Genomic DNA, 17751 nt, shown 5'->3' with positions numbered 1-17751 from the left:
TTTAAAAGTTTGCTGTGGTTTTCTCTTAAGTGTCTTAGAGTAGAAGGGAGGGAACAAGCAGATCTTGGGTCAGATGCAAGTATATGCACTTTTGGCACAAATTAAAAGACCCACTGATCTCATAAGAATGGTTAGTTATAAGAGATCAATGGAAATGTAGCACACAGAATTTTATTTTCTCCTTTTTTTTCACATCCTTTGACGGTAAGTCCGAAGTATAGACTGGAGATACTTTCTTAGTAAAATCAGATAAATATCTACTCAAAGATAGACTCTTCCAAAGCAATAATTGGTTTATGAGCTGTTGACATCCAGTGAAGTTAATTATAATCTTACAGCTGCGCTTGAGATCAAAATGAGTTCACATAAAGGTCAGGACGAGTTAGAAAGTTGCATCACACTTAAGCTCGATCTCAGACAAGATTGTATTAAACAGCAAAAATCCAGCCAGTAACAAATTTTATAATTGTATCAGTCCTTTGGAAATGTTTAGATCTTTTAAACCAATATAAAAATAATATTGTGTGTTTCTAATAAGTGTCATGTTCAAAGTGGCTTATGCTTATCAGAAGTCTCACTGCAGACATAGTAGGCAGACATTTGTGCATCAGCTCAAATACTGCCAAGTAACTTGGGGCATCTCAGTGCTGAGGATGGAATCCAGGGCCTTACTTATGCTAGTTCTGCCTCTGAGCTGGTATATACCTGCTGGTCTGGTTCTGAGTGGGTGTGTGTGTGGCAGGTTCAGTTTTCTCATTTGTATAAGGGGGTGATACACTTGTGCTCATGCTAGCATAATCAACACTGTTTCTAGCAGTTTGGCTGGAAAAGATGGATGAACAACCGAGAGGATCTGAAGAGTAGCCTCAGGCAGAGCCCTAGTCATGACCACTCACGAGTGAGTGCTGTACTCTGTCTCACAATCCGGGGTGTTGTGTTTAATTCTAGACAGTGAAGGGAACAAACTTCTAACATCAAACTATCTGCATTTGAAGACGGTCTTAATTTGGGTTTTATTGCTATGAAGAGACACCACGACCAGGGCAACTCTTATAAAAGCAAACTTTTAATTGAGGCTGGCCTACAGTTTCAAAGGTTTAGTCCATTTTGATCATGGCGGGAAGCATGGCGGCATGAAGGCAGACATAGTGCTGGAGGAGCCTGGAGGAGATTCTGAGTCCACGTTTCGCAGAGCTTGCGCACAAGAAATCTCAAAGCCATGTCTCCACACTGACCCACTTCTCCAACAAGGCCACACCTCCTCCAATAAGGCCACACCTTCTAATAGTGCCACTTCCTATGACTAAACATTCAAACACATGAATCTATAAGGGCCAAACTATTCAAACTACCACAAAGACTTTCTCACCATTCAGTTATAAAGAAAGAAAAATCATCGCCTTTAATGAAAAGTTTCCATAAAATGAAACACCAAGGTAGCCTATAATTCCTTTATAAGAATTTCATTTTTGATATGTAATGTTTTTATGCAAAGTCCAGTATTGTATTTCATTTTGTCATCATATAACCCAAGTCTTTATGTTCTGGTCTCACCAGGAAACTGGGAGGGGAAGAACACTAGTAGTAATGGTAATTCTATTGGCTCAATTAAAGTCCAAGTGTAAAGCAATCAAACTGTTGATAGAGAAAAATGGTCACAGCTTTATTTATGGCAGTGGATACAAAATAATTGCAACAGGTGATCCATGCAGGTTTTCTTTCCATGGCCTTTTTCCCCTAGGCTTTTTGGACACAGTGTGAGTATGCACATGTATGTACATGAGTGTATGTGTGCATGAGTATGTGTCTGTGTGACTTTGGGTTTATTAATGTAGGGTATAAATATGTTTGGATTAAATGATCATAAGTAAGTGAAAGGAAATTATACATTTGTACTTGGTGGATATAAAATTCTACTTACACTGTTGATACTATATTGAACTATTAGATAGTCAAGTTAGATAGGTATTTGCTTATAGCAGAAGCTAAGAATTAGGCAGGAAGGGTCATATTTTTATGCAGTGTGACAAAATTCCCTTGGTGACCAGTAAGAGCAATGTTGCAGAGGAGCAACTTCTGTCCCCAAGGACGGATTTGCCCAGCTCATTAGATTTTAGGGAATAATCTATGTAGAGGCAATTGTACATATCACTGCATAAATGTCCTTTTGAAATATTCCTAAATCATTTTACAATGCAATTAAAAAGTGTCTCTGACTCGTAAGTTTGATGTAATGCATTTGTTTATGCTTTAGGCAAATTTACATGGATAACAATATCAAGTTAGATTCAATTCAGTGGCACTTGGTATACAGTTTTTGACTAAACTTTTAAAAATTAAAGCACAAGCCATTTCTGAAGATTAGAAATGTATAGCTAATTGATGAACATGTGTTATCTTTACTTTTTCAATGCTGGGCACCAAGTCCAAGGCCCCTCCCAGCTCGTTAGGCATTCTAGTGCTCAGCTAAAATCTCCATCCTTGCATCATTGTGGTGACACACGTGTACTTCTAAGCAGAGAAATAACAAATGGATATCTTTATGGAGATAATTTTTTAAGTTCAAGCTATAGCATCTTTTTCTTCAGAAATATTCTCATGTTTAGGAGACCCTTATAAAATGTATAAGATTACAACATATTAAAAAAAATCAAATAGCTAGCAAGGCAAGACCTAGGTAACTTTCCATTTTCTTTAAAAAGGAATACAAACATTTTAGTAATAGGAGCATTATTTTTGATAGTCGCCTTTATAAAATCCTATTTCTCCCTCCATGTGTTTCTCTTTCTTTCCCTCCCTTTCTCTCTCTGTCTCTTTCTTTGTCCCAGTCTCTCTGTCTCTGTCTCTGTCTCTGTCTCTGTCTCTGTCTCTCTCTCTCTCTCTCTCTCTCTCTCTCTCTGTGTGTGTGTGTGTGTGATGTGATGTGATTTGATGTGCTATGTGTGAGTGAGGGCATCCTTGGGTTTGTTTTTTTTTCCTTCCTCCTTTTTGTGGGTTCCAGGCGTTGAACTCAGCCACTTTGCTTGCTGAGTCATCTTGTCAGCCATGGAGTGGTCTTCAAAGTGTCCACGCACACTGATAATAACCATTGTTTACTGGACTGAGCTCCTACAGAAAGAGCTCAGACAGAAAGAATGTAGTGTTGAGACATTCCCATTGCCACCGTGACAGGGACAATTACAACTGTGACTGATCCCAGGAGAGATGCTTACGTCTATGGAAGCTGGCAGGTACGGTACATCTAACCTTTGGACTGCTGATGCTCATCTACAGGTTCAATTAAAGTAAAATTAATTTTGGTTAGAAAATAAAAGAGCTGGCAAGATGCTTATCAGGCAAAGGCTCCAGCTGCCAGGCCTTATGAGTCCCGGGCCCTACCTAGTAGAAAGAGACTCCTGCAAGTTTTCCTTTGACCTACATTCCCAAACTGTGGCATGTGTGCACATGTACACAAAACAAATAAATATGTAATTAAAAATGTAAAATGTGGGGCTGGAGAGATGGCTCCACACTGAGACCACTGGCTGTTTTTCCAGAGGACCCAGATTTGATTTTTTTTTTCCCCGCATCTGCACGGCAGCTCACAACCATTTGTAGTTTCAACTCCAGAGGATCCAGTGCCCCCAAAAGCACTGTGCAGACAGACAGACAAACATGCAGGCAAAATACCCATGCACATAGAATAATAAATATAATAGAAAATGGTCAACACAGAAGTCTGCTTTTGATTGGTTCCCATACTAACATAAGACAATTTTTCTTTAACACTTTGCAGTCCGAGTCCTTTATTTCTGTTTTGTACGTTAGGCCTGAGCTCCCACAGCTCAGGCTCCTTCCGTTAGCCCTCACGAAGTGTGCTTCTCTGGGTGGTGCAGGCTGGCGTGTCAGCTGAACCCGTGTGCCCTTCACCTGCTCAGGAAGCTGTCTCTGCTCTTCGAGGGCTTGATGTGTTCAGTCTGCACACGGATCCTCGTGGCCAGAATCTGCCCTTCACTTGCTTGCTTACAGTGATGCCCACAGCATGCTGGGTGACATCGTAGACTCTTCCGGTTTTGCCATGGTAACACTTATGAGGCATTCCTTTTTGAAAGTGCCCCTTCCCTTGATGGATGTCTCCAATATCATCCTTCTTATAGATTCGCATGTATGTGGCCAAAGAAACAACTCCATGTCTCCTAAAGGGCAGAGAACATCCACTGGGTGTCCTTCCTCTTTCCCTTTGTGTTCATTTTGGTGAGTTATGGGAAGATGGCTTCCACGCCCATAAGACAGTTTTCTTTTTAAACAGAACAACAAGAAATTAGCTTGCTTTCTCTAATTCATGTGCTCCGTGTCACCATATGGGAAACACTTATTTAATTTTTAGGGGAGCTTTCTCAGGGGTACTGACTTGAAGAAACCTTTACTAAGCAAATATCTTCTAAGGAAATTGTGTTATTTTTTTCTTTCTTTTTTCTTCTTTTTTTTTTTTTTTGAATTTGTTTTTTCCGAGACAAGGTTTCTCTGTATAGCCCTGGCTGTCCTGGAACTCACTCTGTAGACCAGACTGGCCTCGAACTCAGAAATCTGCCTGCCTCTGCCTCCCAGAGTGCTGGGATTACAGGCGTGCGCCACTACCACCCGACTACATTATTTCTTTTTATATAGACTTTGCTGATGGTTGACTATGCTTACAATATGTAAGTGCATGTATGTGGTTGCATGCGTGTGTGTGTGTGTGTGTGTGTGTGTGTGTGTGTGTGTGTGTGTCTTATTTTCAGAAGTTTAGTCCACTGTTGTCACCCAGGAAGCATGAGGCATGGCAACATACAGGGAACCAATGGTGCTGGAGAAAGAATTGAGAGTTCTGCATCTTGATCTGAAGGCAGCCAGAGGACACTATGAGCCACTCTGGGCATAGCTTGAGCATACAAGACCTCAAAACCCTCCTCTACAATGACATATTCCTCTGGCAAGGCCACACTTACTCCAGTATGGTCACATTTACTAATAGTGCTGCTTCCTATGGCCAAGCATTCAAACATGTGAGTCTTTGGGGGGGGCCATTCCTATTCAAACTACCAGATAAGCATCCACACTATAACTGAGGTACATCCCCAACTCCAGTTTCTCAACAAAGTAATTTTGGAAGTATAGTGTTTCCATAGAAGGTTTAAAAAAATACTCTTGAAGATGTGAACTTATCTACAAATGAAAGATTTTGAGATAATCAAAGATTTTATGACATACACCTATACTAGATAAAATGTGTCACCACTCACAAGTATCTTTTACAATTTAGTTTTACTATTAATTAGAGGAGTAAGTATATACCCCTCTCAAATACTTATATAATCCCCTTATCTTTCTTAAATCACAGCCTCTTTTTCTTTAATTGTTGTCATACACACACACACACACATGTATATACATGTATATATGACATATATAACATCACAAACATATATATTCCTGGATATAGAATTACAACCTGCTCAGTCTGTATAATATTTCCTATATGCATATTATTTCAGTGCTGACTGTTTGCAGATTTTTTAATATATGGGATTTATATGTACAGAAGATGTAGTTTGTCTCCAACAAGCACAGAAGCACCATTTCGGGTGACGGCAGCTTTTTTATCAGTGGAAGGGGCTCACTGGCTTATAGCAGTTCCAGCTTATCTCCTTGAGTGGCTTTCTGACCTAGGAACTAATATGTGAATAAATGGCATGTAATCTAAATAAAATAGACATACGGCAAGCGGTCTTCCACAAGGCCACACTAACTACCTAACTGTCTTGCAGCAGAAAGTACATTTCACTTCTGAAAGCACTAAGTACATCTTGTTCCAGAGTCTGGGGGGGGGGGGTCCTGGGAAGCTCAAGCAGGATAATGATGAGCAGTGTTACCTGAGGATTTGGGTGGGAGAGGCTGGGAACTCTCTTCAGAGCCTTCAGATGTGGAGGCACAAGCTGTGAAGATAGAAAGAACAGCAAGATAGTTCCAGGAGAAAAAGATCAGATACAGAGACCTCTCACCACAAAGTTCATATGGAACCTTCCTTAAAGCACACTGGTGAATGAAAGACTGCTAATAGAGAAAAGTCACTTACCATTTCATGTCTTTCAGAACGTTGCAAATGTAAGCCTGTCAGAGCGACACAGAAGACCTATTTCCGGAACAATTACAACTATGGTAAGGATACTGTTACCTTCCACTCCTGGATTGCTGCGTGCTGGGAAACATGTGTGTGTGTGTGTGTGTGTGTGTGTGTGTGTGTGTGTGTGTGTGTGTAACATGCACATGTGTGTGTGTATAACAATGGGTAGTTTAAAAATCAGGCTTAAAAGCAAAGAAGGACTCTTACAAGTATTGTTTCCAGTTTCATGTATTATGGTGACAAAGTTCTTCTCAAATGTGTGATTTGAGAAGAGAGCATTGATTTTATTAATTAATTAATAGCATTGAGCACCTAGAGATCAGTTTCAAAGTAGAAGTTCTTGCCTCTGGGTTGGTACCTGGATTCCAGCTGTGCTCCACAAGAACGACCCAAGGGAAGCAACGTTTAATAGTTGTTGATAGTCATCTGCCGCCTGTACAAACATCTGCCTGCTTTGATGGGAGGACGCTGCCTCTCCCGGGGGCTGTCTCAGGAACTTTCCATGTACTATCTCATTTCGCTTTCCTAGCTGCCTGTGAGTGCTGTTCTCATCCTGGCTTTATGAATGATGATTATGGAGCCAAAGCTGTTCCTTCTTTCATTGTGTATAATGTAGTCTCACACGTTTATGCTTCAGTGAATGTCAATCACTGTTATGTAGATGAGAGGCACTCATTGGCGTTCCTCTGCTGGTAAGATGGGTCTACTCAGGATTACTATTTTCCATTGATTTTTTTTAATTCTACTTGCTTTTTAAGTAGAACATTTCTTATCCAAAATGCTTGAGACCAGAAGTATTTAGGATCATAGACTATCATTTTGTATTTAGGAATATTTGTGGATGTGTAGGAATATGCTTGGGAATATTCTTGGGAGTGGGACCCAAGCTCAAACATGAAATTTGCATTTCACTGGCAGTTCCTGAAGGTTATTATAAGTGTGTCTTCAGCTGGACTGTGTGTGACCTGTCACACGAAGTCAGGTGTGGAATGTTCCACTTGTAACAGAGTGTTGGGTTTGGTAGTAGGACTTCTCAGCCTGTCGGAGAGACCCACAAGGTCATGTCACTCTCTTATCCCAAGTTAACAGCTAAACATGGATTAGAGACTTCTAAAGTTAACTAGGCTATGAAAATGAGGATTTTGTTTTTATGTGCCTTAATTTTAGAAGACAGAGAGTGTGTAGAGAATTAGCTTAACTTCTAGAGCAACGGTTCTCAACCTGTGGATGACCACCCCCTGGGGGTCAAGTGAGCCTTTCATGGGGTTGTTTAAGACCACAGGAAGACACAAATATTCATATTACAATTCATAACAGTAGCAAAATTAGTTGTGAAGGAGCAATGAAAATAATTTATACTAGGGGGTCACCACAGCATGAAGAACTGCATTCAAGATCCCAACATTCGGAAGGTTGAGACCCACTTGTTCTAGAACTTGGGGACTTAGAAGGAGAGACGTGGGCATGACCCTGAAGGTAATGCTTGAAAGTGTGACTTATTAAAGAGCATAACAGAGCTCTGGGGGATAGGTGAGTCTGAATTCAATTTCTGTCCCAAATTTTTCTTCAGTAGAATACATTTTTATTCTTTGCTTATAATTTGTTTTTAGACAGGGACTTTGTATTTCAAAGGCTAGTTTAGAACTTGATCCATAGCCCAGGTTGACCCTGAACTTGTAAGCTCAGCCTCTCCAGCACTAGAGTTAGGGGCATGAGCTACCAGATCTGGCTCACTACTTATCTTAGGCAGGATTTAGCCACTCTTGGTTAGTGTGGGACAGAGAGGCATCCCAGGCAGGGACAAATGTCCCTGGGCTGAAGAATCTAAGAATCAAATGCCTGAATTTGATTTTTATATGAAGAGCCCTCTGCCCTTAATGCAAACTACAACGACTGCAGGGGGAGGAAGGTCTTCTGCTTCAAAAGACTAGCTTTTTAAGATTTATGAAGTCTATGTGGACCTTTAAATATAGTTATGATAAAAAGTAATACCATAATATCATACCAGGGGCCTGGTGGAGGGCTTGCCTGGCATTCCGCCTCCCATAAAATCAGTTGTGTAGTTCAATGTTATCCTTTGCTCCATAGCAAGTAGGAGGCCAGCCTGGGAGACATGAAAGCCTGTCTCCAACAAATAGCAGTGACCACCACACACACAAACACACACACACACACACACACACACTAAAAACTCTAACTATTAAAAATTATTTCAAAGAGATAGAGTTATTTTTATTTATCTTTACTTACTACTTTTAACTTTGCCTAGCTTTTTTGTTAACAAAATAGCTGGTGGTACTCACCATTAAAAGTCAAAATACTAATTGTTACAAACCATTGGGAAGAACTTGTAGAGAAGGCAGCTGAGTGAGTCTTACAACAGTCGATAAAAAGGAGGAGCTTTGTTTGGTACCATGTCTGCAGTCTCTCCCAGCACTTGGGAGTAAGGCCAAGAAGATAGAGGTCAAGGTCAGCTGAGACTTCACTGCAAGCTCAAGGTCAGCCTAGGTTTCCCCAATCACTATTGAAAAAAAGGCAAAGAGAGAGAGAGAGAGAGAGAAAGAGAGAGAGAGAGGGAGGGAGAGAGATGGAGGGAGAGAGAGAAAGAAAGAAAGAAAGAAAGAAAGAAAGAAAGAACCAAAGAAAGAAAGAAACAAAGAAAGAAAGAAAGAAAGAAGGAAAAAAAGGGGAAGGGGGAAAAATATTCTCTTTGTCATAGCCAGACACAATTAGGCCACCCATGATTTAAAGATTGGCTTTTGGGTGGGACTTGAAGATCCTTAGGAGAAGAGAGCCCCTCCAATGCTTGGCTAGAAGGCAAACTAATGGAAGGAAAATATTTTTGTGTCAAAATATATTGATTTTCGCTGTATGTCTCTGCATGTTTCTATTGAGGAAACAAGGTCCAGGCAGGAACAATCGCTAATTCATGTGAAACCTCTGCCTCATTCTTGACCAATTCAGTAAAAATTTGTGAGCTTTAGCAAAATTACTTGAATAATGAAGTAGGTGTTGTAGAGAGGTATTTTTTTTGGAGGAGTTACATGTGCTAAAAATTCCTAATGAAAATAGTGGATGCACCGGGTAAATAAATCAGTGGCTTGAGAACATTTGCACAGCTCCCTAATCGCTAATGGTTCATGGATACTGGGAAGCACATTCATTTAAGCCAGGACTCACACAAACACGTCTGCTAGCTGGCCTTGGGAACTTAGCGTCTGGAGGGAAAACGTTATCGCTTGTCAAAATACAGGGCCAAGAGAAGGGGAGAAGACAGGGCCCCCACTTGCCAATCAAGCCAGGCATGGTCAGCTGGGCAGTTGGACTTTGTCTGCAACCAACTCTCACTCTTGTGTTGCAACGGATTCTCTGAAGACTGAAAATACTCATGCATAAAACTAAGGCTTTCTCCTAAAGTTTACAAATTTTGGAAACTGAATCTCTGTCCTGTAGATTGTCATACCTGTAGACTATTATGTTACTATGATAAAATTAGAACATTACCAGCTGGTTTTATGTTTTGGTGGAGGGATTTTATCAATCCTGTATAATGCGGAACACCTAAAATACCCTGGAGGGCCTGCACTCGGGAGTTTGTACATCTCTACCTATTCCCAAAGCAGACTCTCTTGGATACATTGTGTTTCCTCTGTAGATATTGTATTAACATGACAGAACTTCCTGAGCAATTGTTGTTGGCTTTTTATTAAGTACATATTTGCATCTTTCTTTTTTTCAAAAAGTAAAACTTCCTTGTAAAAATGTTTACTCACCAGAAGTAGATATCTACACAGTGTGGCTCTTCAAAAGGAGACACAGGAGAACAGAAGAAATGTGCCTTCTAGGTTCTGAGTCACAGCTTTGACTTTGTGATGAATGAAGATTTGTCTTTGTGTTGAAAAGTGAAGCTGATGCCTGAAGGGGGGACAGGGGGGGTCACTACTTGCATCGGCAGTGGGGGAGGGGGACTGATGCAATCGGCATGCTAGAACATTGTCCACCACATAGCAGGGCCTTGGGGTAGCCCAGTAGCCGGGTGTGCAAGGCAGATGCAGGAGACAAGGTCTAATGGACGACTTTTGCTCAAGAAGAAAGTTCAGTATAACTAAAGGAGATACAAACCCTGACACTGGAGGAAGGAAGGAAGGTGCCAGTGTTAGAATGGCGAGATGTGGTGAAGGGGGTGAAGGTGGTGAAGGAGGTGAAGGTCGGAGGAGTGGGTGTGGGAACACTAGTAAACAAGACCGAGCTGTAGCTGGGAAGAGAGCCCGCCTTGAGAAAACTGATCAGCTGTGTAGTCCTGATGAAGAAACAAAGCATCGAGTTGAGTCTAGGCCTTTACATGGGGTAGAATTAGTTTAAGTTAATACTTTTGGGTAGCAATTGGTGCCTCACACACACATAGCCACACATTCAGAGTAAGGCTGTGTAGGGGAATTATAACAGATTACTCAATCAACTCTGATTACCTAAATGGGTTCGTGAAAACCAAACATGTGTATACACACATGCGTATATAATCACCAATGTCTGCATATACAGATACATAGGCAAATTGGCAGGGACTCAGGGCTGAGTACAAAGAAGGTCAGCATGGCATTTAGTCTCTCTAAAGAAAATTTTAGACATTTCCTTTCTAACCATTGATCATGAAATTAAGAAGAATTGGCTAGAAAGGATACTGACTTTTTTTTTTTTTTGAATGGTATACCTACTTTGTGTCATCATATAAGCCAAATTTACTTTCTTTTATCCAGTCATCCGGGCTAAAGTTAAAGAGGTAAAGATGAAATGTCATGACGTAACTGCCGTTGTGGAGGTGAAGGAAATCCTAAAGGCATCACTGGTAAACATCCCAAAGGATACCGTCAACCTTTACACCACCTCTGGCTGCCTCTGCCCTCCGCTTAATGTTAATGAGGAGTATGTCATCATGGGCTATGAAGACGAGGAACGCTCCAGGTGACTGTCCCTTGACAGATGCAGGGGAATCTGTTTTCCTTCCTAGCCTGTACATTTCTTTTTACACATCTTGCTGGGCCTTTCTTGTCTTAGGCTCTTTCTACTTTCTTGGGAACTATGGCTATGTATTTTAATTTTATATATTTGATAAAAAAAAGGATATGAGTATATCTTATGGGTATAGATTTTTCTGGAAAGAGGGATCATAGATTTATTTATTTCTGAAAGGGGGTCCATGAATCCTAAATGGTTAAGACTCTTCTCAGCTCTCTGGTTTTCCTATTCTAGGATAAACATATTTCATTTTTCTTGCCACCAAGTCCTTGAAATTTTCAATTATATACTCTGGTTTTTCAAAAGTGGTCATTTGATTTTAAAAATGCAGGTTACTCTTGGTGGAAGGCTCTATAGCTGAGAAGTGGAAGGATCGGCTTGGTAAGAAAGTCAAGGTAAGCTTGGATTTTATGTCCAAAGTAGTATTAAGGTTGGATGTAGCTCTGTAGTAGAATGCTTACCTAGCAAACACGTCCAGGGTCAGTCCCCAGCACCAGAAGAAAAATTCTGTCTGGTAATATAATCCATAGAAAACCATTTCTTATACAAATTCAATACTTTCCCTCAACTACCTGAGAATACTAAAACCAGATACACACACACATATATACATATGCATATACATAAACACATAAGTGCACATACATGAATATTCTGAGAACTGAAATTATCTTTAATGTCTATTCATTTATGGAATGGATTTCCTCTCTGTGTATCAAAGCTCTAACTACGGTTACCCTAACTTCTTGGGAAACCACCTGTAGCTAGCCAACCATGACAGTCTGGCTTCATGCTAGCATTCAAGTGCCAGCCTCTGCCAGCTTATTGCTCTGCCACAGTAGGGTATTGCTTCCATCTTCTTGTACAGAAGGAGTCACACAGGGCTGTTCTGCCGCCAACATCAGACATCATTCCAGGCAGCAAGAAGCGAGGAGGTCAACATAGGTTTTAAAGAACTCTATCCAGAAACTTTATCATTGAACTTTTGATCCCAACTGGGGCAGTATCTATCTACAGTTGGGAAAGCAGGGAATAGGGGTTTTTATTGCTTCTAAACAAATTGCTCTTTTCTGAGAAGGGGGAAAATTAGTGCTGATTAGAAAAGTGCCACAGTGTTCAATGTACAGATATGGACTCCTGTGAAAGAGATGCTGTAACAGTCTTATGTATAGAAGAGATCTCAACAAACTGGGTGCTTAAAACAGTGATGTGCCTTTAGTATTTTATATAAAGATCGTAGACCATATGTATGTATGTATGTATGTATGTATGTATGTATGTATGTATTATGTATGAATGCATATTAAGTAGTACATTACTCAGTAGAAAGGTTTTGCATTTCTTATTATTACACTAGAACATCTTTCTCATAGAGAAGAATGAGTGGAGGAAATGCATAGGAGGCAGAAGAACCTCCTAGGATGTGTGATGGGGAGTGGGGTTGGAAGTAGGAACTATACCAAACATAATACATCCTCTCTTGAGGGCTGAAACGTTTGGGCAGCATTTCCAGGGTAAGTTAAACATGCCGAGGCAGTTGATCTAGTATGTCTGGCACTCAGTGTGACAGACACACGTGAGTCAAAGTGACCTACAGAAATGTGGAGGGCATGCTTTCATAAATAGAAATTATCGCTGCTAAGTCCCTTTGTTCCCAATTGTTTTTGTCAAAGGGAGGTGCGTTTCAAATGCGGACTGTGTTTTTTGTTCACATCTCTCGCCAATTAACCTGGTATTTAATTACTAGTGGAGAAGTGGCTCTTCTTCAGAATAGTGGGATAATGCCCTTTTAGGCTTTCAAGTGCAGAACAGGAATTTGTCCTAAATTCTTGTACCAGTTGGAAGAACTTCAGCACCTCTGCTGCTGTGTATAATAAGCCTCACTGGTTATGTTTCCGCTGGGAGGTATGGCTTGGCCTGTTTTGTAGCATGGTGAATTTATTTCCTTCTGGGAAATCATAGTTTTTATGAGATCATTGATATTCTCAGATTGAATTTAAACATACTAATAGGAAACAATGAACCAATGACTTGAATAATTGTCCTTGTTGTTTTGAGACACTGTCTTGCTATGCAGCTCTGGCTGGAGTGATACTTTGGATTTAGCACAGGGTGGACTGGTACCTATGATGTACCATAGGCTGAGTTTGTACTTGCAATGTAGCACAGGCTGGTCTCGAACTCTGTCATCCTCCTGTACTGTATTTTTATTATAGTAATGTATCATTTCTTCCAGTTCTCTTCTGAGGTTCCTCTTTTTAAAAAAGATTCTTACATTTTTTATTTCATATGTGTGAGTATTGTCTGTGTGTATGTCTATGAATAAGTGCCTCATGCCCAAGAAGGCCAGAAGAGGGTATGGGATCCCTAGGAACTGGAGTTATAGATGTTTGTAAGCTGTCACTTGGGTGCTAGGAACCTCTGGTTCTCTGCAAGATCAGAGAGTGTTCTTTTTTGTTGGTTGGTTGGTTGGTTGATTAGTTGGTTGGTTGATTGGTTGGTTGGTTGGTTGGTTGGTTGGGTGGGTGGGTGGGTTTAGACAGTACTATGTAGCCCTGGCTGTTCTAGAACCCACTCTGTAGACCAACCTGCCCTCACACTCAGGGATTTGCTTGCCTCTGCCTTCAAACTCTGGGTCTAAAGGTGTGCTGTTGCTGCCGCCGCCATTACCCCTTGGATCCAGCAAGTTGAATCATAACCACTAAGCTATCATCTCTCCAGGCCCATGTTCAAGTTTATGCTCAGAGCCAAAGTTTGGGAAGAAAATCTGTTCTAATTGGAACTGTTAGCATACTTACTATAGCTTTTCAGTTAACTCAGGAATGTTTAAGACTCTTATGGAGGACATTAATTTTTAAATTCCAAGTTGCTCTTTATAGCTGATCTTTCTCTGAGTAGAAGGCTAGTTAAAAAGACCTTTTAACCATTCTCCTATGTAAATGATTGTTTGCCTATGTTCCATGACAGCCAGTTGTTCACGATATCTGAATTATCTCGGAGAGAGTTAAGAATCAGATTATTCTTTAAATATGAAAGCAATATTATTGTGCAATAAAGTCAGCCAAGTAGAGAAATATACTTTAAAAGAAAACCCAGTAATAACCAACTCATTATGTGCTGTGCGCTTTGTAATTCTTCAGTCTTCACAATAATCCTGCTATTAGTTATTAAACTCAATAGAGAAATAATAAAGATGCTGATTAAGTTCAGAAGCTTTGTACAGTTAAGTGGTCAGTAGAATCAGAACTTGGGACAGCTGACATTAGCTTCTTTCTACTTCAAGTGAGGCCATTGAACCAGCAGTCCATGGATCACCTGAGAGCTCCTGACCTGTGGAAATCACGGGCCCATTCATTCAGAGCTGATGACTAGGAAGCTGTTCTCAGCACGGTCCTCTCATGGATGATTTCTATGTTCACTGAAGTTTGTCGAGTACAGATGCTCTTATCACATTGCATACTTTCATCACATAACCTCCATTCAATTTCTTGTATCACAAATGAACACTATTAATATCATTCACATGAAGTACAAATAAATGTGACTTATTAAAAAAAGTGCATGCATCAACAACAGTCAAAAAACCCACAGTGCATGCATTGTGGCAGAGCAGGATCTCTTGGTTTTGCTGTAATTGGTAAATACTAGAAAACATATTTTAGAGACACTTTTTTTTAAAGATTTATTTATTTATTATATATAAGTACACTGTAGAAAATATTTTAGAGACACTATTTTTTTAAATATTTATTGTTTATTATATGTAAGCTCACTGTAGCTATCTTCAGACACACCAGAAGAGGATACCAGATATCATTACGGCTGGTTGTGAGCCACCATGTGGTTGCTGGGATTTGAACTCGGGACCTTTGGCGCTCTTAACTGCTGAGTCATCTCTCCAGCCCCTTAGAGACACAATTTTTTCCTTTATGTTTTCACTATTTAAATCAGCTAACATTGTGTATGTGTGTATGTGTGCATTGTGTATGTATGCATTCACTTGTGCATGCTGGTGAATGTGCATATGGTGGCTGGAAGTCACTGGTAGGTGTTGTGTGTGTGTGTGCATGTTCACACATATGTGCTTGTGTATGCTGGTGAATGTGCGTCTGGTGCCTGGAAGTCACTGTTAGGGGTCTTCCTCAATTGCTCTCTCCCTCACTTTTGCAGGCGAAGTCTTTCCCTGAACCTGACACTCACTGATAAGCTAGACTCAGGCTTGCTGCTCACTCAGCACGGAGACTAGCTGTACACCACTCCACTTGGCTATTTCCTAGATGCTGGGTACCAAACATTAGGTTCTTGCACATCTGCCATCTCTCCAACCACTCAATTAGGTTTTAAAAGGTTAGGTTGCTTTAGTCTTAAGATGATGACAAATAGCTCTTCTTTCAAACTGTTAGCATCAATCTTCTACTTGAATGTAAATTCGAAAAGTACAGATATTTTGGGGTTTTGTATCATTTACAGACATGGAATTTTAGTTCTGTGTTTTGGTACAATGGCATCCTTAAATATCTTATAGATGAGACGGTCTCCATTGTGGTTTTTGAAATCAGAGCATTGTGTTTATTATACAGCATCATTGTTATCCTTGGATAGAGATTTGGATTTTGTACTTTTGGAAAAGTAGCAAAACACTAGAGATCTGACTCTGGACTCTCCCTCGGTTGATAGCATCATAGAAATAACGCCCCATGTGCTGTGTCCATGTGACTGTTCTCTCTTTTGCATTTCACAGCGCTGGGATATGAAACTCCGCCACCTTGGACTGGGTAAAACTGATGCTAGCGATTCCACTCAGAATCAGAAGTCTGGCAGGAACTCTAATCCCCGGCCAGCACGCAGCTAAATCCTGAAATGTAAGAGGCCACACCCACGGACTCCCTTCTAAGACTGGCGCTGCTGGACTAGCAAAGGAAAACTGTACGGTTGTGCTCGCGACTGATTCTTTGCCACAGATATCGCATGGCTACCGAAGTTACTTCCCGTTCCTTTTCTCCTGCTTCTTAATGGCCTGGGGTTAGATCCTTAAATATGTTATATATTCTGTTTCACCAATCATGTGGGAACTGTTCTTTTGCAGCCAAATAATAAATTAAATTTGATGATGCTAAGGTCTCTGTACTGGACTCCACTGGTTTTAATTTGGCATTCTGTACCCCGACTGAGAATGCAAAATTTGATGTGAAGAGAGCATTCCAGCAATATCTCAAGCACTAGATATTGCTGTAAGACAGACTCTGCTGCTGTAGTTGTAACCTTGTGTTTGCATGCCTTTGGGCATTTCCCTCATGCTGTGAAAGTTCTAAATGTTTATAAAGGTAGAAGGCAGTTCGAAATCAGACACTGCACAAGTGGCGCAGCGCAACACCCGGAAGCACTTATGAGGAAATGCCACACAGAATGAATTATTTTCAAGATTGGCAGGCAGCAAAATAAATACTGTTGGGAGCCAAGAAAAGAATATTTTGCCTGGTTAAGGGGCACACTGCAGTCAGTAGCCCTTGCCAGTAACAGCAGCGTTCTTCTGGCAAAGTTTTTTGATTTGTTCATAAATGTATTCAGGGGCAGTAGAGAGAAACTTATAGCTAGACATCGGTGGTTATCATTATAGCTCTGCTTCCTTCTAAATCAAACCCATTGTTGGATGCTCTCCCTCCATTAATAAATAAATTTGGCTTGCTGTATTGACGAGGAAAAGAAAGTATTAAAGTATGCATGCATGTGCACCAGGGTATTATTTTAAAGAGGTATGTAGCTCTATAAAAGACTATAGTTTACAGGAGAGTAAAATGTGAACATTGATTTTTTTTTTCTTTTTGCTTTGGGGCTTGTGATTTTGTGTGTATGTCTGTGTTTTGGGGGTGGGTGGGTTTCAGCCATTGCACATCCAAGTTGAACTAGATTAAAGTAGACTAGGTTCATTTCCCTGCACGTTATTTGAACATGTGCTGTTTAATGCTCCACCAAGATGTCTAATAAAAGGAATTATGGTTGTCTCAAGCTGCAGCGAGACCCCCCAACAGCCCACAGGGAGCCTACAGTGCCTTTTCTTCCTTCGTGCAGCAGGGATCTTTAGAGCATGTGCCAATCACCTGAAAGTCTCATCCCCTGCAGTTTACACATGTGGTAGTAGATCCAGAGTCCTATGCTACAGTGTGCCGAAAATAAAACATGTATGAAACAAATGATGCTGTGTTTCCTTCTGTAAACCATGCAGCCGGGAAGTGGTAACGCACACCTTTAGTCCCAGCACTTGGGAGGCAGAGGCAGGAGGATTTCTGAGGCCAGCCTGGTCTACAGCATGAGTTCCAGAACAGCCAGGGCTAGACAGAGAAACCTTGTCTCAACCCCCTCCCTTCCTCACCACCAGAAAGAAAGAAAGAAAGAAAGAAAGAAAGAAAGAGAGAGAGAGAGAGAGAGAGAGAGAGAGAGAGAGAGAGAGAGAGAGAGAGAGAGAGAAAGAAAGAAAGAAAGAAAGAAAGAAAGAAAGAAAGAAAGAAAGAAAGAAAGAAAGAAAGAAAGAAAACAACCATGCAAAGATGAAGTTCATTCCTGAGTGGACATTTCCTATGTTGGTAACTCATCGA

The 17751-nt window shown here is 40.6% G+C and overlaps 1 protein-coding gene across 1 annotated transcript in view; it reads left to right on the top strand.

Moving 5' to 3' along the window:
• Frzb (frizzled related protein) overlaps window positions 1-17352 on the top strand; it is a 33206-nt gene extending 15854 nt beyond the window's left edge. Inside the window, exons 3-6 of the mRNA XM_052182794.1 lie at window positions 6112-6177; window positions 10900-11104; window positions 11490-11553; window positions 15900-17352. Of these exons, the coding sequence (XP_052038754.1) occupies window positions 6112-6177; window positions 10900-11104; window positions 11490-11553; window positions 15900-16010 (446 nt within the window). The 3' untranslated portion in view covers window positions 16011-17352. The remainder of the gene's footprint in view (window positions 1-6111; window positions 6178-10899; window positions 11105-11489; window positions 11554-15899) is intronic.
• Window positions 17353-17751: the final 399 nt, after the last annotated feature.

This window comes from Apodemus sylvaticus, chromosome 5 (assembly GCF_947179515.1).
Source record: "Apodemus sylvaticus chromosome 5, mApoSyl1.1, whole genome shotgun sequence".
Taxonomy (NCBI): Eukaryota; Metazoa; Chordata; class Mammalia; order Rodentia; family Muridae; genus Apodemus; species Apodemus sylvaticus.
Note: the sequence above shows the minus strand (reverse complement) of the source record. Positions and strands in the feature narration are given on the sequence as shown.